Source organism: Mus caroli, chromosome 17 (genome assembly GCF_900094665.2).
Source record: "Mus caroli chromosome 17, CAROLI_EIJ_v1.1, whole genome shotgun sequence".
Classification (NCBI taxonomy): Eukaryota; Metazoa; Chordata; class Mammalia; order Rodentia; family Muridae; genus Mus; species Mus caroli.
This window is the reverse complement of record NC_034586.1, coordinates 20953682-20967574: the sequence shown is the minus strand read 5'-3', so window position 1 is coordinate 20967574 and position 13893 is coordinate 20953682. Positions and strand designations below refer to the sequence as shown.

The window sequence follows — 13893 nt, the reverse complement described above, 5'->3', positions numbered from 1 at the left end:
ACACCTCACAGCTATATGGATGTTCCCCACAGCCATGAGACCCACAGACACCTCACAGCTATATGGATGTTCCCCACAGCCATGAGACCCACAGACACCTCACAGCTATATGATGTTCCCCACAGCCATGAGACCCACAGACACCNCACAGCTATATGATGTTCCCCACAGCCATGAGACCCACAGACACCTCACAGCTATATGGATGTTCCCCACAGCCATGAGTTCCCTTTGGTGCTGCATCATAGGTTAACTCCTACTCTTCCGAGCAGCTAGAGCCCAGAGTGACAGCACTGAGGAAGGCATCCTGTGGGGGAGGTACAGGACTCAGGTACCCACTGGCTGCCCTGCTCTTTCCTGTGCATACATAGGCATAAGTTCATGTTCACAACGGAGGATGGAGAAAGCATCTCAAAATCCCATCTGTGAGCGTGGCTGGCAACCTTCACCTAAGTGTCCTCAGGTAGCATGGGTACCAAGAGAAAGGGCATAGGATGAGGTGACAAACATCTAAACTATTATTTCACTTGGGACAAGGGTAGCCTAGAAGGGAACACACTCTGCACCCAACCCATGTCCATTTCCCGACTTTCCCCTGGAGAATAACTGTGGGCTGCTCTTGGTTAGGCTGCTTTCTGTTTGGTCACCAGACTTTCACATGACCCACACATGATAGGAAAAGCAAGGATCACTTAGAGAGGTCCCCTCTGACTCTGTCACAATCTCACTCAGAAAAGACAGACTCACCCTAGCAGCTATTCTGAGGCAGGTAGGATGTGTTAAGAGACTGTAAGCAGGCCACCCTCTTTGCCTTGTTGAGGATAGTCTATTTTGAGGGCCGCCATGAACAGGACACCACCACAGGACTCTGGCTGCATCTGAACTTCCCATGAACACGTAACCTGACTACAAGCACATTCCAAATAACGCATCAAAAGTTACACGTTTCCAGGGATAAAAAGATGGCTTTTGCAGTTCCTGAACCCACATGGCAGCTAACAACTGTCTGTAATTCTAGTTCCAGAGGATTCAACATCACCTTCTGGTCTCTGTGGACACTGCACACATGTACAGATACATATGTAGGCAAAACACTCATACACATAAGTAAAATGAAATGAAATCTCCAAAAAGTTTAAGTTACTCATTTTCCTGTAACGCCCAGGTGTCCTGTATCTTCTCCAGCAGATATTATAGTGTAACCCTTACACCCACGGCCCTCTAACGGACTATGAGCCCCAACACAGCCTCTCCAAGATGACTTCTCCTAATGACACCTGAAAAGACTGTTTCCACATGCGGATCAGGGTTAGGATGTGGACATATCTTTGGGAGGGGAGCAGTATCTATCTATACCACAGTATTTTTTTCCTCCTCCTCCTCTTCTTTTTCTTCCAAGACAGGGTTTTTCTGTGTAGCCCTGACTGTCCCGGAACTCACTCTGTAGACCAAGCTGGTCTTGAACTCAGAAATCCGCCTGCCTCTGTCTCCCAAGTGCTGGGATTAAAGGCGTGCGCCACCACTACCCGGCCCTCCTTCTTTTTTTTTTGGTTGGGTTTTCAAGATAGGGTTTCTCTGTGTAGCCCTGGCTGCCCTAGGCCAGGCAGTCCTAGAACTCGGAGAGATCTACCTGCCTCTGCCCCCGAGTGCTAGAATTAAAGGTGTGTGCACCACCACACCATGTTCAGTGATTTCCAGGGTAAGGTTTACATAGCAACCATAGGGCTCCACTGAAGGGTTCTGCATGTATATGTCATCAGAAGTGAATGACAACAAAGTACATGTTTCTCTTTAATAAAAGTTTTGGGGCCAACAGTGTCCCAAACTGCTGAGCCCAGGAAAAAGTCAGGAGTGCTCTGCAGCCTGTTGGCCACTGCGCTGGCCCAGCAAGGAAGCTGCTGCAGAGTCTCAGTGCTGTCACAGCTTCCTGTCAATTTGCACAGAGATGCGTGTGCCAGGCAGGGTGCCAGGCCTGCGCCCACAGGACTCTTGGGGTGGCACCCACCATGAACCCTGTGTGCCTTCTCAGGGAAATTCCCCTAAGTGTCAAGTGACCAGGAAGAAACCCAAGGATATTGAGATAGGGCTGAGGGGCACAGCAGAGAGAAGGGTAGGTGGCCAGGCTGTTTTACCGATCACAGATGGGCCAGACAAGCCACAGACATCAACAACTGTTTCACTGTACTGTAAGTACCCAGAGTAAGACCCACAACGCCAAAGGAAAGGCACCTCAACAGTCTGAGCAATGACAGGAGAGGAGCTAGCTATGGGCCACATGACAGCTCTTGCTCGCACAATAGACACATGAGAAATGATAGGAGAGGAGCTAGCTATGGGTCACATGACAGCTCTTGCTCGCACAATAACACATGAGAAATGATAGGAGAGAAGCTAGCTATGGGTCACATGACAGCTCTTGCTCACACAATAACACATGAGAAATGATAGGAGAGAAGCTAGCTATGGGTCACATGACAGCTCTTGCTCGCACAATATCCATAGCCTCAGACTTGGTGAGCAGGTGCCCACATCCATGTGAAAGCAACAATAAGCAGAACCCAAAGTCAGGAAAAGGTTGGCAGGGGAATGTGTGACAGTGGGACAATCCAGGCTGCAGTAGGGTACAGGTGCTGCACCCACCTTCGCAGAGTAGGAACCGCAGAGGGCTCAGAGCTGGGTCTGACTAACCAAGGGTCCCATGGATCTAGACACACTGCACAGTTGGCAAACTCAGTGCTCTTGTATGGAGCTACAATTACTCAACATACCGCCCTAAAAGGAGGAACTTGTTGAGAACACGGGTCTGCTCAGGACTACTTTTGTAATTTCTGGGAATCTATAATTACTTCAAAGTTACATAAAACAAAAATTCCCACACACCAACAGACTGAAAACTTAACTTTCAAAACAATAAATGCAAATCACAGCATCTAAGAATGACTGACAGGCAGAAAACAGACAATTACAAATCACCCACATACATATGAGAAGTGACCAGAAGAGCAAGGCTCTGGGCTGACCCCTCCCCATTCCAAATGCAGAGAACTGCTGCTGATCAATATACACAGAGGTGCTCAAGACTCCAGTGAGATGCTGCTGTCTGCCTACAGGGGGCTAATAGAAAAAACGAGCTGAAGAAATGGCTCAGTGGACAGGAGTGCTTGCTGCACAGGTCTGTCTGTGTGCATGTAGATACAAGAGGATCTGTGGGGCTTGTGGTGGCCAGTCTAACTTCAGGTTCAGTCTCTGTCTTAAAGAAATAAGGTTGAAACCCTGTCTCGAGAAACAAAAAAAAAAAAAGAAAGAAAGAAAGGAAGAAAAAGAAATCAGGTAGTGATAGACTGGGACACCCAATGTCTTCCTCTGGCCTCTGCATTTGCTTGTGTGCATGTATACACCCCCCACATGCACCCCTTTCACACAGACACTAATCTTACACATATACCCCTTTCCCATACATATTAATCTCTCACCCACATACATCACATACACCCCCTCCCAAATACACTAATCACACATACACACACTCTCCCATCTCCCATACATCATCATCATCATACCATCTGTTCCACATCTCAGTAAAAACCAAAAAGAACAGAAAGTGGAATCTCTAAGTGACATTTGAATGCATGCTACAATATGGATCGACCTTATAGACAAAGTGCAGAAGCCAGTCACAAAAAAGGGGCCTGAGGATATGGCTTGGTTGGTAGAGTGCTTGCCTAGCATACAGGAAGGCCTAGATTTAATCTCCAGCACTGCATAAGCCAGGGTTGCCAGCATAGGTCGTGTAATCCCAGCATTTAGGAGGGGGAAAGAGAGGAATCAAAAGCTCAAGGTCAGACTGAAGATGACTCAGTGGTTAAGAACACTGGCTGCTCTTCCAGAGGACCAGGGTTTGATTCCCAGCCACCGCATGGCAGCTCATACCATCTATAACTATAGTTTCAGGGGATCTGATATGCTACTGGCTTCTGCCTACATTGGGCATGTATGCAGTACAAATACATACATGTAAGCCAGCATGGTCTACATAGTGTATTCCAGGCCTGTCAGCTCTGTGGTGATGGCCTGCCTCCACTTCTTCCCCATCCCCCACAAGTTCAAAGTCATCCTCAGCTATAAAGCTGTTTGAGGTTAGCCTCCTTAGTATGGCTACACCCATAAAGACAGAAAGTAAGAGGTGGTGGCCAGGGGAAGGAGGAAGAAGACAAGAAAATTCTGGGTACAGTTTCAGTTTTACAAGATGAAGAAGTTCTAGAGACTGATTGCCCAACATTAAGACTATACCAAATGGGCAAGTCATAGTGGCGCACACCTTCAATCCCAGCACTCGGGAGGCAGAGGCAGGCAGATCTCTGAGTTTGAGACCAGTCTGGTCTACAGAATAAATTCCAGGACAACCAGGGTTACACAGAGAAATCCTGTCTCAACAACAACAAAAAAACAAAACACACACACACACACCTTCCCTCAGATAGATGGCAAATACCTGTAATGATAGATTCTTAGAGGTTGAGGGAAGAAATCAAAAATGAAAAGCCTATGAAATAACATGACATAAATAAATAAATAAATCTTTTAAAAGGGGGGAGGGGTGGCTGGAGAGATGGCTCAGCGGTTAAGAGCACTGATTACTCTTCCAGAGATCCTGAGTTCAATTCCTAGCAACCACATGGTGGCTCATAACCATCATGTAATGGGGATCCGATGTCCTCTTCTGGTGTGTCTGAAGACAGCTACAGTGTACTCACATACATGAAATAACATGAAATAACTAAATAAATAAATCTTTAAAAAAGAAAGAGAGAGAGAGAAAGAGAGAAAAAGAAAGAGAGAGAGAGAGAGAGAGAGAGAGAGAGAGAGAGAGAGAGAGAGAGAGAGAAAGAAAATAAGTCTTGGGCCAGCAGGATGGCCTAGAGGATAAAGGCGTCTCTTTCAGAGCTTGATGACCTGAGTTCAATCCCCTGAATCCATATGGTGGAGGAAAGAACTGACTGGAAGTTATCCACATTTCCATACATACATGTGCAGACACACATACACACAAAATAAATACATGGAAAAAGAAATTAAAACCTGGCTTCAACTACACAGAGGGTTCAAGCCCAACCTGAGCCACTTATACTCTGACTTAGACACTATACCAATACTCTGACCATACATAAAACTTAGAAGGAGTGGGAAGTGAGGGTGCTGTCTAGTACACAGAAGCCTGGGTCAACCTCCATTATGGGGTGAAATGGTTAGAACACTGTGTGAGCCTAGATAGCGCATTTATGTTACATGCTCTTCCTACAAAGGCACACACACACACACACACACACACGCACACACATGCACTCACACACCGGTTTTATTTGAGAATGAGGACAACTGTCTTCTGCTCCCTTCCAGATCCAGGTGACAGCAGCACTCTCCAGTTCCCTGGAGCCTGAGCTGGAGGACAGCACTTCCACACCAGGGGAACACCCTTTTTTAATATTTTTTTAAAGACAGTGTTTCTTTGCATAGCCCTGGGTGACCAGAGATCAGCCTGCCTCTGCTCCATCACATGCAGCATTTATTTTTAAGTTGCTCACTGTTGCATACTATCAGTTCTATATTCCCCCCTCCATGAGCAGCTGCCATGTGCCAGGCTCCTTGCTAAACACCAAAGAAACCCAGACTGCTGCAGCAGGGACATCAAAACAAACAAACAAACAAATAAACAAACCAGTGCAAATGTGACAAAGATGACAGAGAATTGGGAAGAGAGCCTGGCTTTAGATGCAGTAGTCAGAAGGTCTACAAAAGCGAAGCAGCCCAGAACAGGGAGGAGTAGGCCAGGCCATAAGAATAGGCCTGTGGGCAGATATGGTCCTGTACCGCTGCCTGGAGGCTGCCAGGACCCTGCCCTTCAGCTGTCTTCACCCTGTTGGGCTGAGGCTTGCTTATGAGCTGAGAGAGGAGGAGAAATTCCTAAGACTGAGAGCCAACAGCTCTCACCAGAAGACAGCAGGGCCGAAGAGCCACTGGGACAGAGGACCCTTCCCTGAAGATCTCCAACGGCCATAGGTTTCCTGTCTTCCCCAACAGCACCCTAAGGCTATGGTCTGTGGTGTAAGTTATCAGGACAGGACACAGTCCACACTCACCTGAGGTCCCTCCTCTGCTGAGAGAGGAGGTGTCTCTGGTGGCGATTCCCATAATGGGCCTGTAAGAATGCCCTGCATTTAAAGACTGCAAACACACACTGCCACCTCTTCACCATTTGCTCTAGGATCAAACAGCCTCCCAGAAAACTCTACTTCCTGTTGCCCACGCACATGACCATGACTTGCAGGCTGACCTCACCCTCTCCCTGTTCCACTATCACCCCACACCTAAGAAAAGGACCAAAGACTTGGCCTCCAGGTAGTGCCACAGGGCCTGAGCTTTAAACAGGGCCCAGCCTGGCCAGCCTTCAGCAGCTACCACATTGCTTGGCCAGCTTCTGCCTGGCTGGGTGGCAACACTGCCTCCACCCAACCCTAGAGATGCTACAACAAACCCCAGAGGCTCAGGAGGTAGCCAGGATAATGAGCTCATGTTCAGTACCCAGGGCCACCCCACTGTGCTCCCTTTTCTATTTCCAAAGGTCCTGACTGCAGACTAGCTCACAATGACTCCTACTGCAGCACCAGGGCAACCCACGCTTACCTAGGAGCCTACTGTCCTGTCCGGATCTTCCCTGGGAAAAGAAATGCCAACAAGACATTCAGCCGAAGAGCAGACATAGCCAAATGTCAAGCGCAAAGACAAAGTTCTTTTAGTTGGATAGGGTTTTTGATTTGTTTGTTTTGAGACAGGGTCTCATCTAGTTCAGCCTGGCCTCAAAAATCACTTTCGACTTCTGATTCCCGCTCTCAGCACTGGCAATGCCAGGTCATAGGTATGTGCCACCACACGCAGCTTTATGTGGTGTTGGAGGCTGAGCCCAGGACTTCACTGATGCTAGGCAAGCACTCTGTCTCCAGTCATTAATGACTAGCATCTATTGAGAGCCTGTTTTCTAACAGGCTTGCTCAGTGTTATACATTCATTAACTTTTTACAGATGAGAAAACTGGCACCAGCAGGCCTCAGATCCTGCCGGAAATTCTGGCTGGTCCAGTGCTCAGCAGAGGGTTCCCAAGCTGTAGCCAGTGCCTGTTCAACCTGCCTAAGCAGGTAAGGATTCCTTAGCACTGGAGTCCCCAGTTTCCTGAATGCCTCTCCTAGGCCTAGTCAAACCCAAGTCAACTCTTGTGCCTGAAAAAGGCTCCTACCCCCCAGACCACATCCCATATATATTCTCTCTGTTCTGTTGCTCTTCTTGTCTAAGGACTTGGCACAAAAGTGCTCATTGCACACATTCCTACAGGGCTCCTCACACAGACCCACAAGGTGTTGGGCCTGCTCCCAGAGGGAAGAAAGCTGACCTATGCACCTTAGTGACCCGCACACAGACCTGGGAACCCACAATGAGGCAGGTGCACAATTATTTTTTTAAGTTGTTTAACAGCAACCAATCAATTGTATTATATGCAGATTTAAAAGCTATAGTGTGTGTGTGGGAGGGGGGAGCTGGAGAGATGGCTCTGCAGGTAAGAGCACTGACTGCTCTTCCGAAGGTCCTGAGTTCAAATCCCAGCAACCACATGGTGGCTCACAACCACCCGTAATGAGATCTGATGCCCTCTTCTGGGGTGTCTGAAGACAGCTACAATGTACTTTCATATAATAAATAAATCTTAAAAAAATAAAATAAAATAAAATAAAATAAAAGCTATAGTGGTAGCCGGGCAGTGGTGGTGCACACCTTTAATCCCAGCACTTGGGACTCAGAGGCAGGCGAATTTCTGAGTTCAAGGCCAGCCTAGTCTACAGAGTGAGTTCCAGGACAGCCAGGGCTACACAGAGAAACCCTGTCTCAAAAAAAAACCAAAACCCAAAAACAAACAAACAAACAAAAAAACAAAACTATAGTGGTATTTAGGGGGAAAGATCAACTCTTTCTTTACACTATTTGCAAAGAAAAGCAAAAATAAATAAAAACAAAAATACCCACATGCATTCAGCCCAAACTCAACTTCTGTCAGATTCCAAATTCTTCCCTCTCTTAAAACCAGTTGCCAACATAAAGCTACTTTCTTTTTTGAGAGACTTGTGTGTGTGTGTGTGTGTGGTGGAAGCCTCTCTAGTGGAGGCCAGGAGAGGAAAAGGTGGTCAGACCACCTGAAGCTACAGTTACAAGTGGTTGAGCCACTGGACCTGGGTGCTAGGACCTGAACTTGAGTCTTCTCCAAGAGCAGCAATAACCCCCTTCCCCAAAGGTTACTTTCTTTACAACAGGGATAACAAATCACACCACCCAGAAACACACTAGGAAGGCAGACACAGCTCTACCACCTTACTTATTTCTGATCGCTACTGCAGACCCGATTCACAAGCACACGTCACTTCAAAAGGGCCTGAGCTGCTTCCCAGCAACAAGGAGCTAACTTTGACTTTCACTGTCCTCTGCACCTTCAAGGGTCTAGCAAAGAAAGCCTAAACATAAGTTTTGATGCGGCAGCCCTATCTTGTGCTCTTCTTAGCCTTTAAAACAGCAGGAGTGTTTGTAAGACACCTCTAACATCAGGAGGAGGAAGGGTAAAGGACAGATATAAAACAGACTAACATCAAGGAATTGATACAAGTAACTGACTCAAAATTAACATGATGCACACAGGCAAAAGAAGCAAAAGCAGGCAAGTAAACAAGCCTGTCCCAGTCTTAAACACTAGGCATTTGAAGGCACAAACTGTCTGCAGTGCTGAGCACACTCTGGCCTCTGACTTGTTGCTTATCATGTCTGGCTGCACATTTCCAAGTTCAACTAGGTAGTAAGAGAAAATGAGTGGAGATGCTTGGCACTGCAATTGTGTCCCCAACGTCTGGAATTACTCCTGTGAGAAAGGAGACAGGCACTTTCACCGAAAGCACAATTCTGCCATTTAAACTGAAAACTACCAAGTGTGTAGTCCAGGCCTTCCAAGTTCTTGGGAAAATGAGACAGGATTATGAATTCATTGGTGGTCTCACTGTGAGACCTTATCTTGAAAGGCCAAGGGCTGTGGGTGCAGAGCTGAGGTCGTTATGATTGCCTAGTATGTGTAAACCCTGGCTTGACCCTCACCACGAAAAGTAAAATTAAAAAACAAAAGCAACGTTAAAGTCTTGGGATCTCTTGATGAAAAGTCAGTGACAATGGCTCTTGGAGGAGAGGGTATCATTTTCTCTGATGGTGTAGCCACTGAGGAACGAGATGGGAAGAAGAGGTTCAAAGAGAAAGAAGGAAGAGGCTTATGAGTGCGAAGCTATCAAAAATAAAAGTCTTCCAGGATTCAAAAAAATAACAAGAGGAGAACACCGTGGCCTCCCTCTGGGCCCCGCCAGCACACTGAGGACCGGCGCAGCGATCCGGGAAGCTGCATCTCCGGCCCGCGGGCCTCACCTGGCGCGCGCCCGGCCCAGCTCCGTTCAGCAGCGGCGTCTCCTCGTCAGGCTGCCCTGTCCTTCGAAGCAGTGGCGCCCCCTCCTCATCATCGCGATCTCGGCCGGACCAAGACACTTTCTTAGAGACGTTGGCCATGGCCCACAGAGGACCAAACTCAACAAGAACAGCCGGCAGACCGGCAGCATTCCCGTGACCCGCGCCCAGGTCTCACGTGATCTATCATCGGTGCCCATGTGACTGACGACGGAGGCCGGCAAGATCCGGGAGCGCGGGGTCTCCTGGGAATTGTGGTTCACTGGTCGTTGCAGCCCAGGGTAGAAACCTAGAACTCAAAATCCCTAGCAATTAGTGTCTTCACTGAAGGCAGGGACCCAAACTCCAGAGAAGAACCAGCCCGAGATGCACGCCTAGTCCCCGAAGAGATGATATGGTAAAAAAAAAAAATAATAAACTACCTGTAAAAGTTCTGGAATCGTCCCTCTCAACCAAGTTGGCTTCATGTGTTTCCTGTGCTCAAAGGGCAGCCAAACTGCTGCAATTCCGGGAAAGGGATTAAGACCCTGATGCCACACCACCTCCAGTAGGATCTGTATGACAAGTTCCACAAACTGAGGCGATTGACCTCAAAAGGGGGAGGCCTCCTGGAACCGGTGTGGAACTCTTCGCCGGAGAAAAAAAATATTGAGTGGTAGTTCTCATGGCAATATTTTATTTTCTCTTATTCCTTTTTTTATTTACATGTTCCTGGTAGCCTAGGCCAAGATCTTAAGCGAGAATAATGGGTAAGAAACCATCCCTAGGGATGGGGCCACTAACATGACCTTATCCCCAGGGAAAACAATGCCTTACTTTTTAAATCATTTACAAAACTATTATGATAGATAAAAACTTTCCCAACAATAAAATTTCATATGGCTGCATGTGTGTCATCGGAGGTGGATTTTGGTGTATGGTAAAGAAAGCCTTAATTAGAAAGAATTAAAATAGTTTAAATTTACATATTGAAGATTTGTTAAAAGAAAAAAAAAAACAGATACTATATGTTAAATAGTAATTGACCATGGGGCTAGAGAGTTAGTTCAGTGGTTAAGAGCACTGACCGTTAAAGATTTATTAACCTGCTCCTGGAAATATGGCACTAGCCTTGGACAACAGCCCCTACTGAATACATCCTTTCAGAATTGTTATATTTTGATGATTTATATTAATAATGATGTTACTTACCTGTTCTGTTTGTGATTCACTGAATACACAGTTTCAGAGTTGTAATGCTTGGATGATTTTTGTGCTTTACTGTGCCAAATGATGTTTGTTGGTATCTGTGATTGTTTCACTGAATATAGTTTCTAAGAGATGTAATGTTTGGTTTTTAATGTATAAAATCCCCTGCTTGAGAGCTGCAGAATACACTCAGATTCAAACTGCCTCTGTGTTTGTTTCTGTTTGTCACCACCGAATCCTTACCCACCGAGCTTCAAGGACCCTCATTCCAGAGACCCCCATAACCGACTTGGGTGGTCCGTGGCACCCTGAAGTGCCAAATTAGGAAAGACTGGGGTTCCTCCGAGGAGGAGACTAGGACAGCACATGGGTGTGGTGTTAACTAGCCACAGGTTGCTTTAGGCAATAGTATTTTAGGAAGGTTAAGTTTGCCTTAGTATCAGTGTTATATCAACACAGTTGTTCTTAGATGTATCCTGAATTATGTAGGGGCAAGGATACTACAGCTTCAGGGACCTGAGAGTGACTGTGAGCATGGGTGGCACTCTACAGAGAAAGAACGATGTTGCAAAGTTAACTTCTGAGCAGTGTCATGGCAGTTGCCTTACAGAGGACGGTAGAAGGAAGCAAGGAAGAAAGTGTCCACCTAATGAAGGAAATAGGTATATAATGTGAAAGCTACATTTAACAGAGAAATATCGGAGAGGGTGGGGTTAATGTGCACAACATAGAAAGATTCTATAAAAATAGTTAAAATACAATTCAGGACATCAGTGGTGACAAAGGTCATATGTAAGAGAGTTAACATGGGTTCTAGGATATATATGTACACTCATCTATATATGTGTACATATATACCCTAGATTGTATATATACATATATATATGTATATAATGTTACCTTGAAACTTTTTTATTTGAAATTTTTCAAATCAGAAAGTTTTAAGTCCGTCGTAACTTCTAAGGGTGAGAGGATTACAGGAAATGTCCTTCCTTTCATACAATTCAAAGTAAAACCAAAACTAAACACAGAATAAGAGGAAGAAAGTTAAATGGGGTTCTGAATTTTCCCATGATTATCTTGTGACTCTGTGTGTGTGTGTGTGTGTGTGTGCTATTTCCTCTTTGACACACCTTAGTTTTGTCATTTTACAAGACAGTGATAAAGGATGTTATGAACCTCTTTTGTATTGCTGGGCATTGAGGTTGGGAAATGAAGCTGGCTTGTCCAACTAAAGTCATTAGTATTCCGTGGGGCTTGAACTTAGATCCTTTTAAAACTTTGATCAGAAACTGGGCAGTGGTGGTACATGTCTTTAGTCCCAGCACTTGGGAGGCAGAGGCAGGTGGATTTCTGAGTTCGAGGCCAGTCTGGTCTACAAAGTGAGTTCCAGGGCAGCCAGGGCTACACAGAGAAACAATGTCTCACCCCCCACACACAAACACACATAAAAAATTTGATCACAATTTCTTTAAGACTGGGACATTTAAGTTGTCAGTTGAGCTGAATGCACAGGCTTGGGCCTTTCTGGATGATAGAGTTTGCGGGGGGGGGGGGGGGATTGGCAGAAGAATAAGCAGAGTAGAGGCGTGGCATAGCAGGGTATGTAGGAGGGGTTATGATGGAGAGAGTCATCCTAGGGTCATGCCTGGGGGGGATAGATCTCTCCATAACCCTTGCTGACAAAGTGGTACAATTCCCACAGCTCCCAAAAGACCAACGCCTTCAACTTATTGTTCTCTTTTTATTGACTTTTGTCTATTAGGGATTAAACTCGGGGTCTTACATATGTCAGCCAAATGCTCCATTGTTGAACCTTGTAAGTCTTTGTAAGAAGAGAAATGGACAGGGGTGGACAAGTTGGTTATGGCAGGACCAATGGCTTCTTGTTAGTACTGACTCCTTGAAGGGCCAGGATTGTAACAATGTAATAGATGTTGTTAAAGAAGGAAATAGGGGGCTGGAGAGATGGCTGGGCAGTTAAGAGCACTGACTGTTCTTATGAAGGTCCTGAGTTCAAATCCTAGCAACCACATGGTAGTTTACAACCATCTGTAATGACATCTGATACCTTCTACTGGTGTGTCTGAGAACAGCTAAAGTGTACTTACATACAAATAATAAATAAATCTTTTTTTTTAAAAAAAAAAGAAGGAATCTAGTGGCCTTAGAAAGGGTGAGGTTCATACTTCAAAATACACAGGTGGCTTTTGATGACCCCACTGGGAGGCTGAGTCAGATGAACATATATCTCATCTCGAAATCCAACCGACTTCCCATGACTGCCTGTCTAAGATTTGCACTTGTCCTTAAGGTCCTGCCACACTGCCCCAAACACTAATGGACCACATCTAAGACCTTCTGCTTGTCTGGAATGACAACTGTGCTGGAACATGTCTGCTGAAGTCCCAAGCTCTGCAGTGACTGGTGTGATATCTTGGTTCCCTTAGACTGTGTTGAACCTGAAAGCTGGGATTATAGAACCCATGCTCTGCCGAATCCTGGCTTTGAGCCTGTGTGTGTCTGGTTACTTCCAGCTGTTCTAGCCTGTCCACAAGGTTGAGAGCAAGACATTTGTAATCAAACCATTGGAGGTCCAGCTTTTCCTGCTTGCTGCTAGGGATCTTCCACAGATCAGCAATCCCAAGACCCTGCCGTCCCTCCAGCAATCACTAGATCAATAGATGGCTCTTTCCAGAAGTATGTTGCTCCCCACTCTCCTTGAAGCCAGAATGAAATGAAGCAAACACTGCTTCCAGAATGTGTTAAGAGAAGCAAGGAAGGGATGTTTGAGAAGGAGGGACGCTCAACTGGCTGTGCTTGAGACCAAGAGCTCAGGTTCTTAGGGAAGCAGAAGACAGCATGACTCAAGATCACAGCCATGAGGTGTCCACTGGGGTTTCCAGGTCTGACATTCTTCCTGACTGTGACTCACAAACAGGCGGCCTAGGAAGCTGATTTTAGCAGAAGGCCTAGGGCACATCAAGAGATTGGAAAGATGCTGTTAAGAGACTCATTTAGAGCCAGGCATGGTGGCGCATGCCTTTAATCCCAGCACTCGGGAGGCAGAGGCAGGCGAATTTCTGAGTTCGAGGCCAGCCTGGTCTACAAAGTGAGTTCCAGGACAGCCAGGGCTACACAGAGAAACCCTGTCTCGAAAAACCAAAAAAA

The 13893-nt window shown here is 46.2% G+C and overlaps 1 protein-coding gene across 1 annotated transcript in view; it reads right to left on the bottom strand.

The window, feature by feature from the left end:
* The window catches only part of Clcn7 (chloride voltage-gated channel 7), a 29231-nt gene extending 19531 nt beyond the window's left edge, over positions 1 to 9700 (bottom strand). The window contains exon 1 of the mRNA XM_021185965.2: positions 9499 to 9700. Within this exon, the coding sequence (XP_021041624.1) occupies positions 9499 to 9636 (138 nt within the window). The 5' untranslated portion in view covers positions 9637 to 9700. The remainder of the gene's footprint in view (positions 1 to 9498) is intronic.
* Positions 9701 to 13893: the final 4193 nt, after the last annotated feature.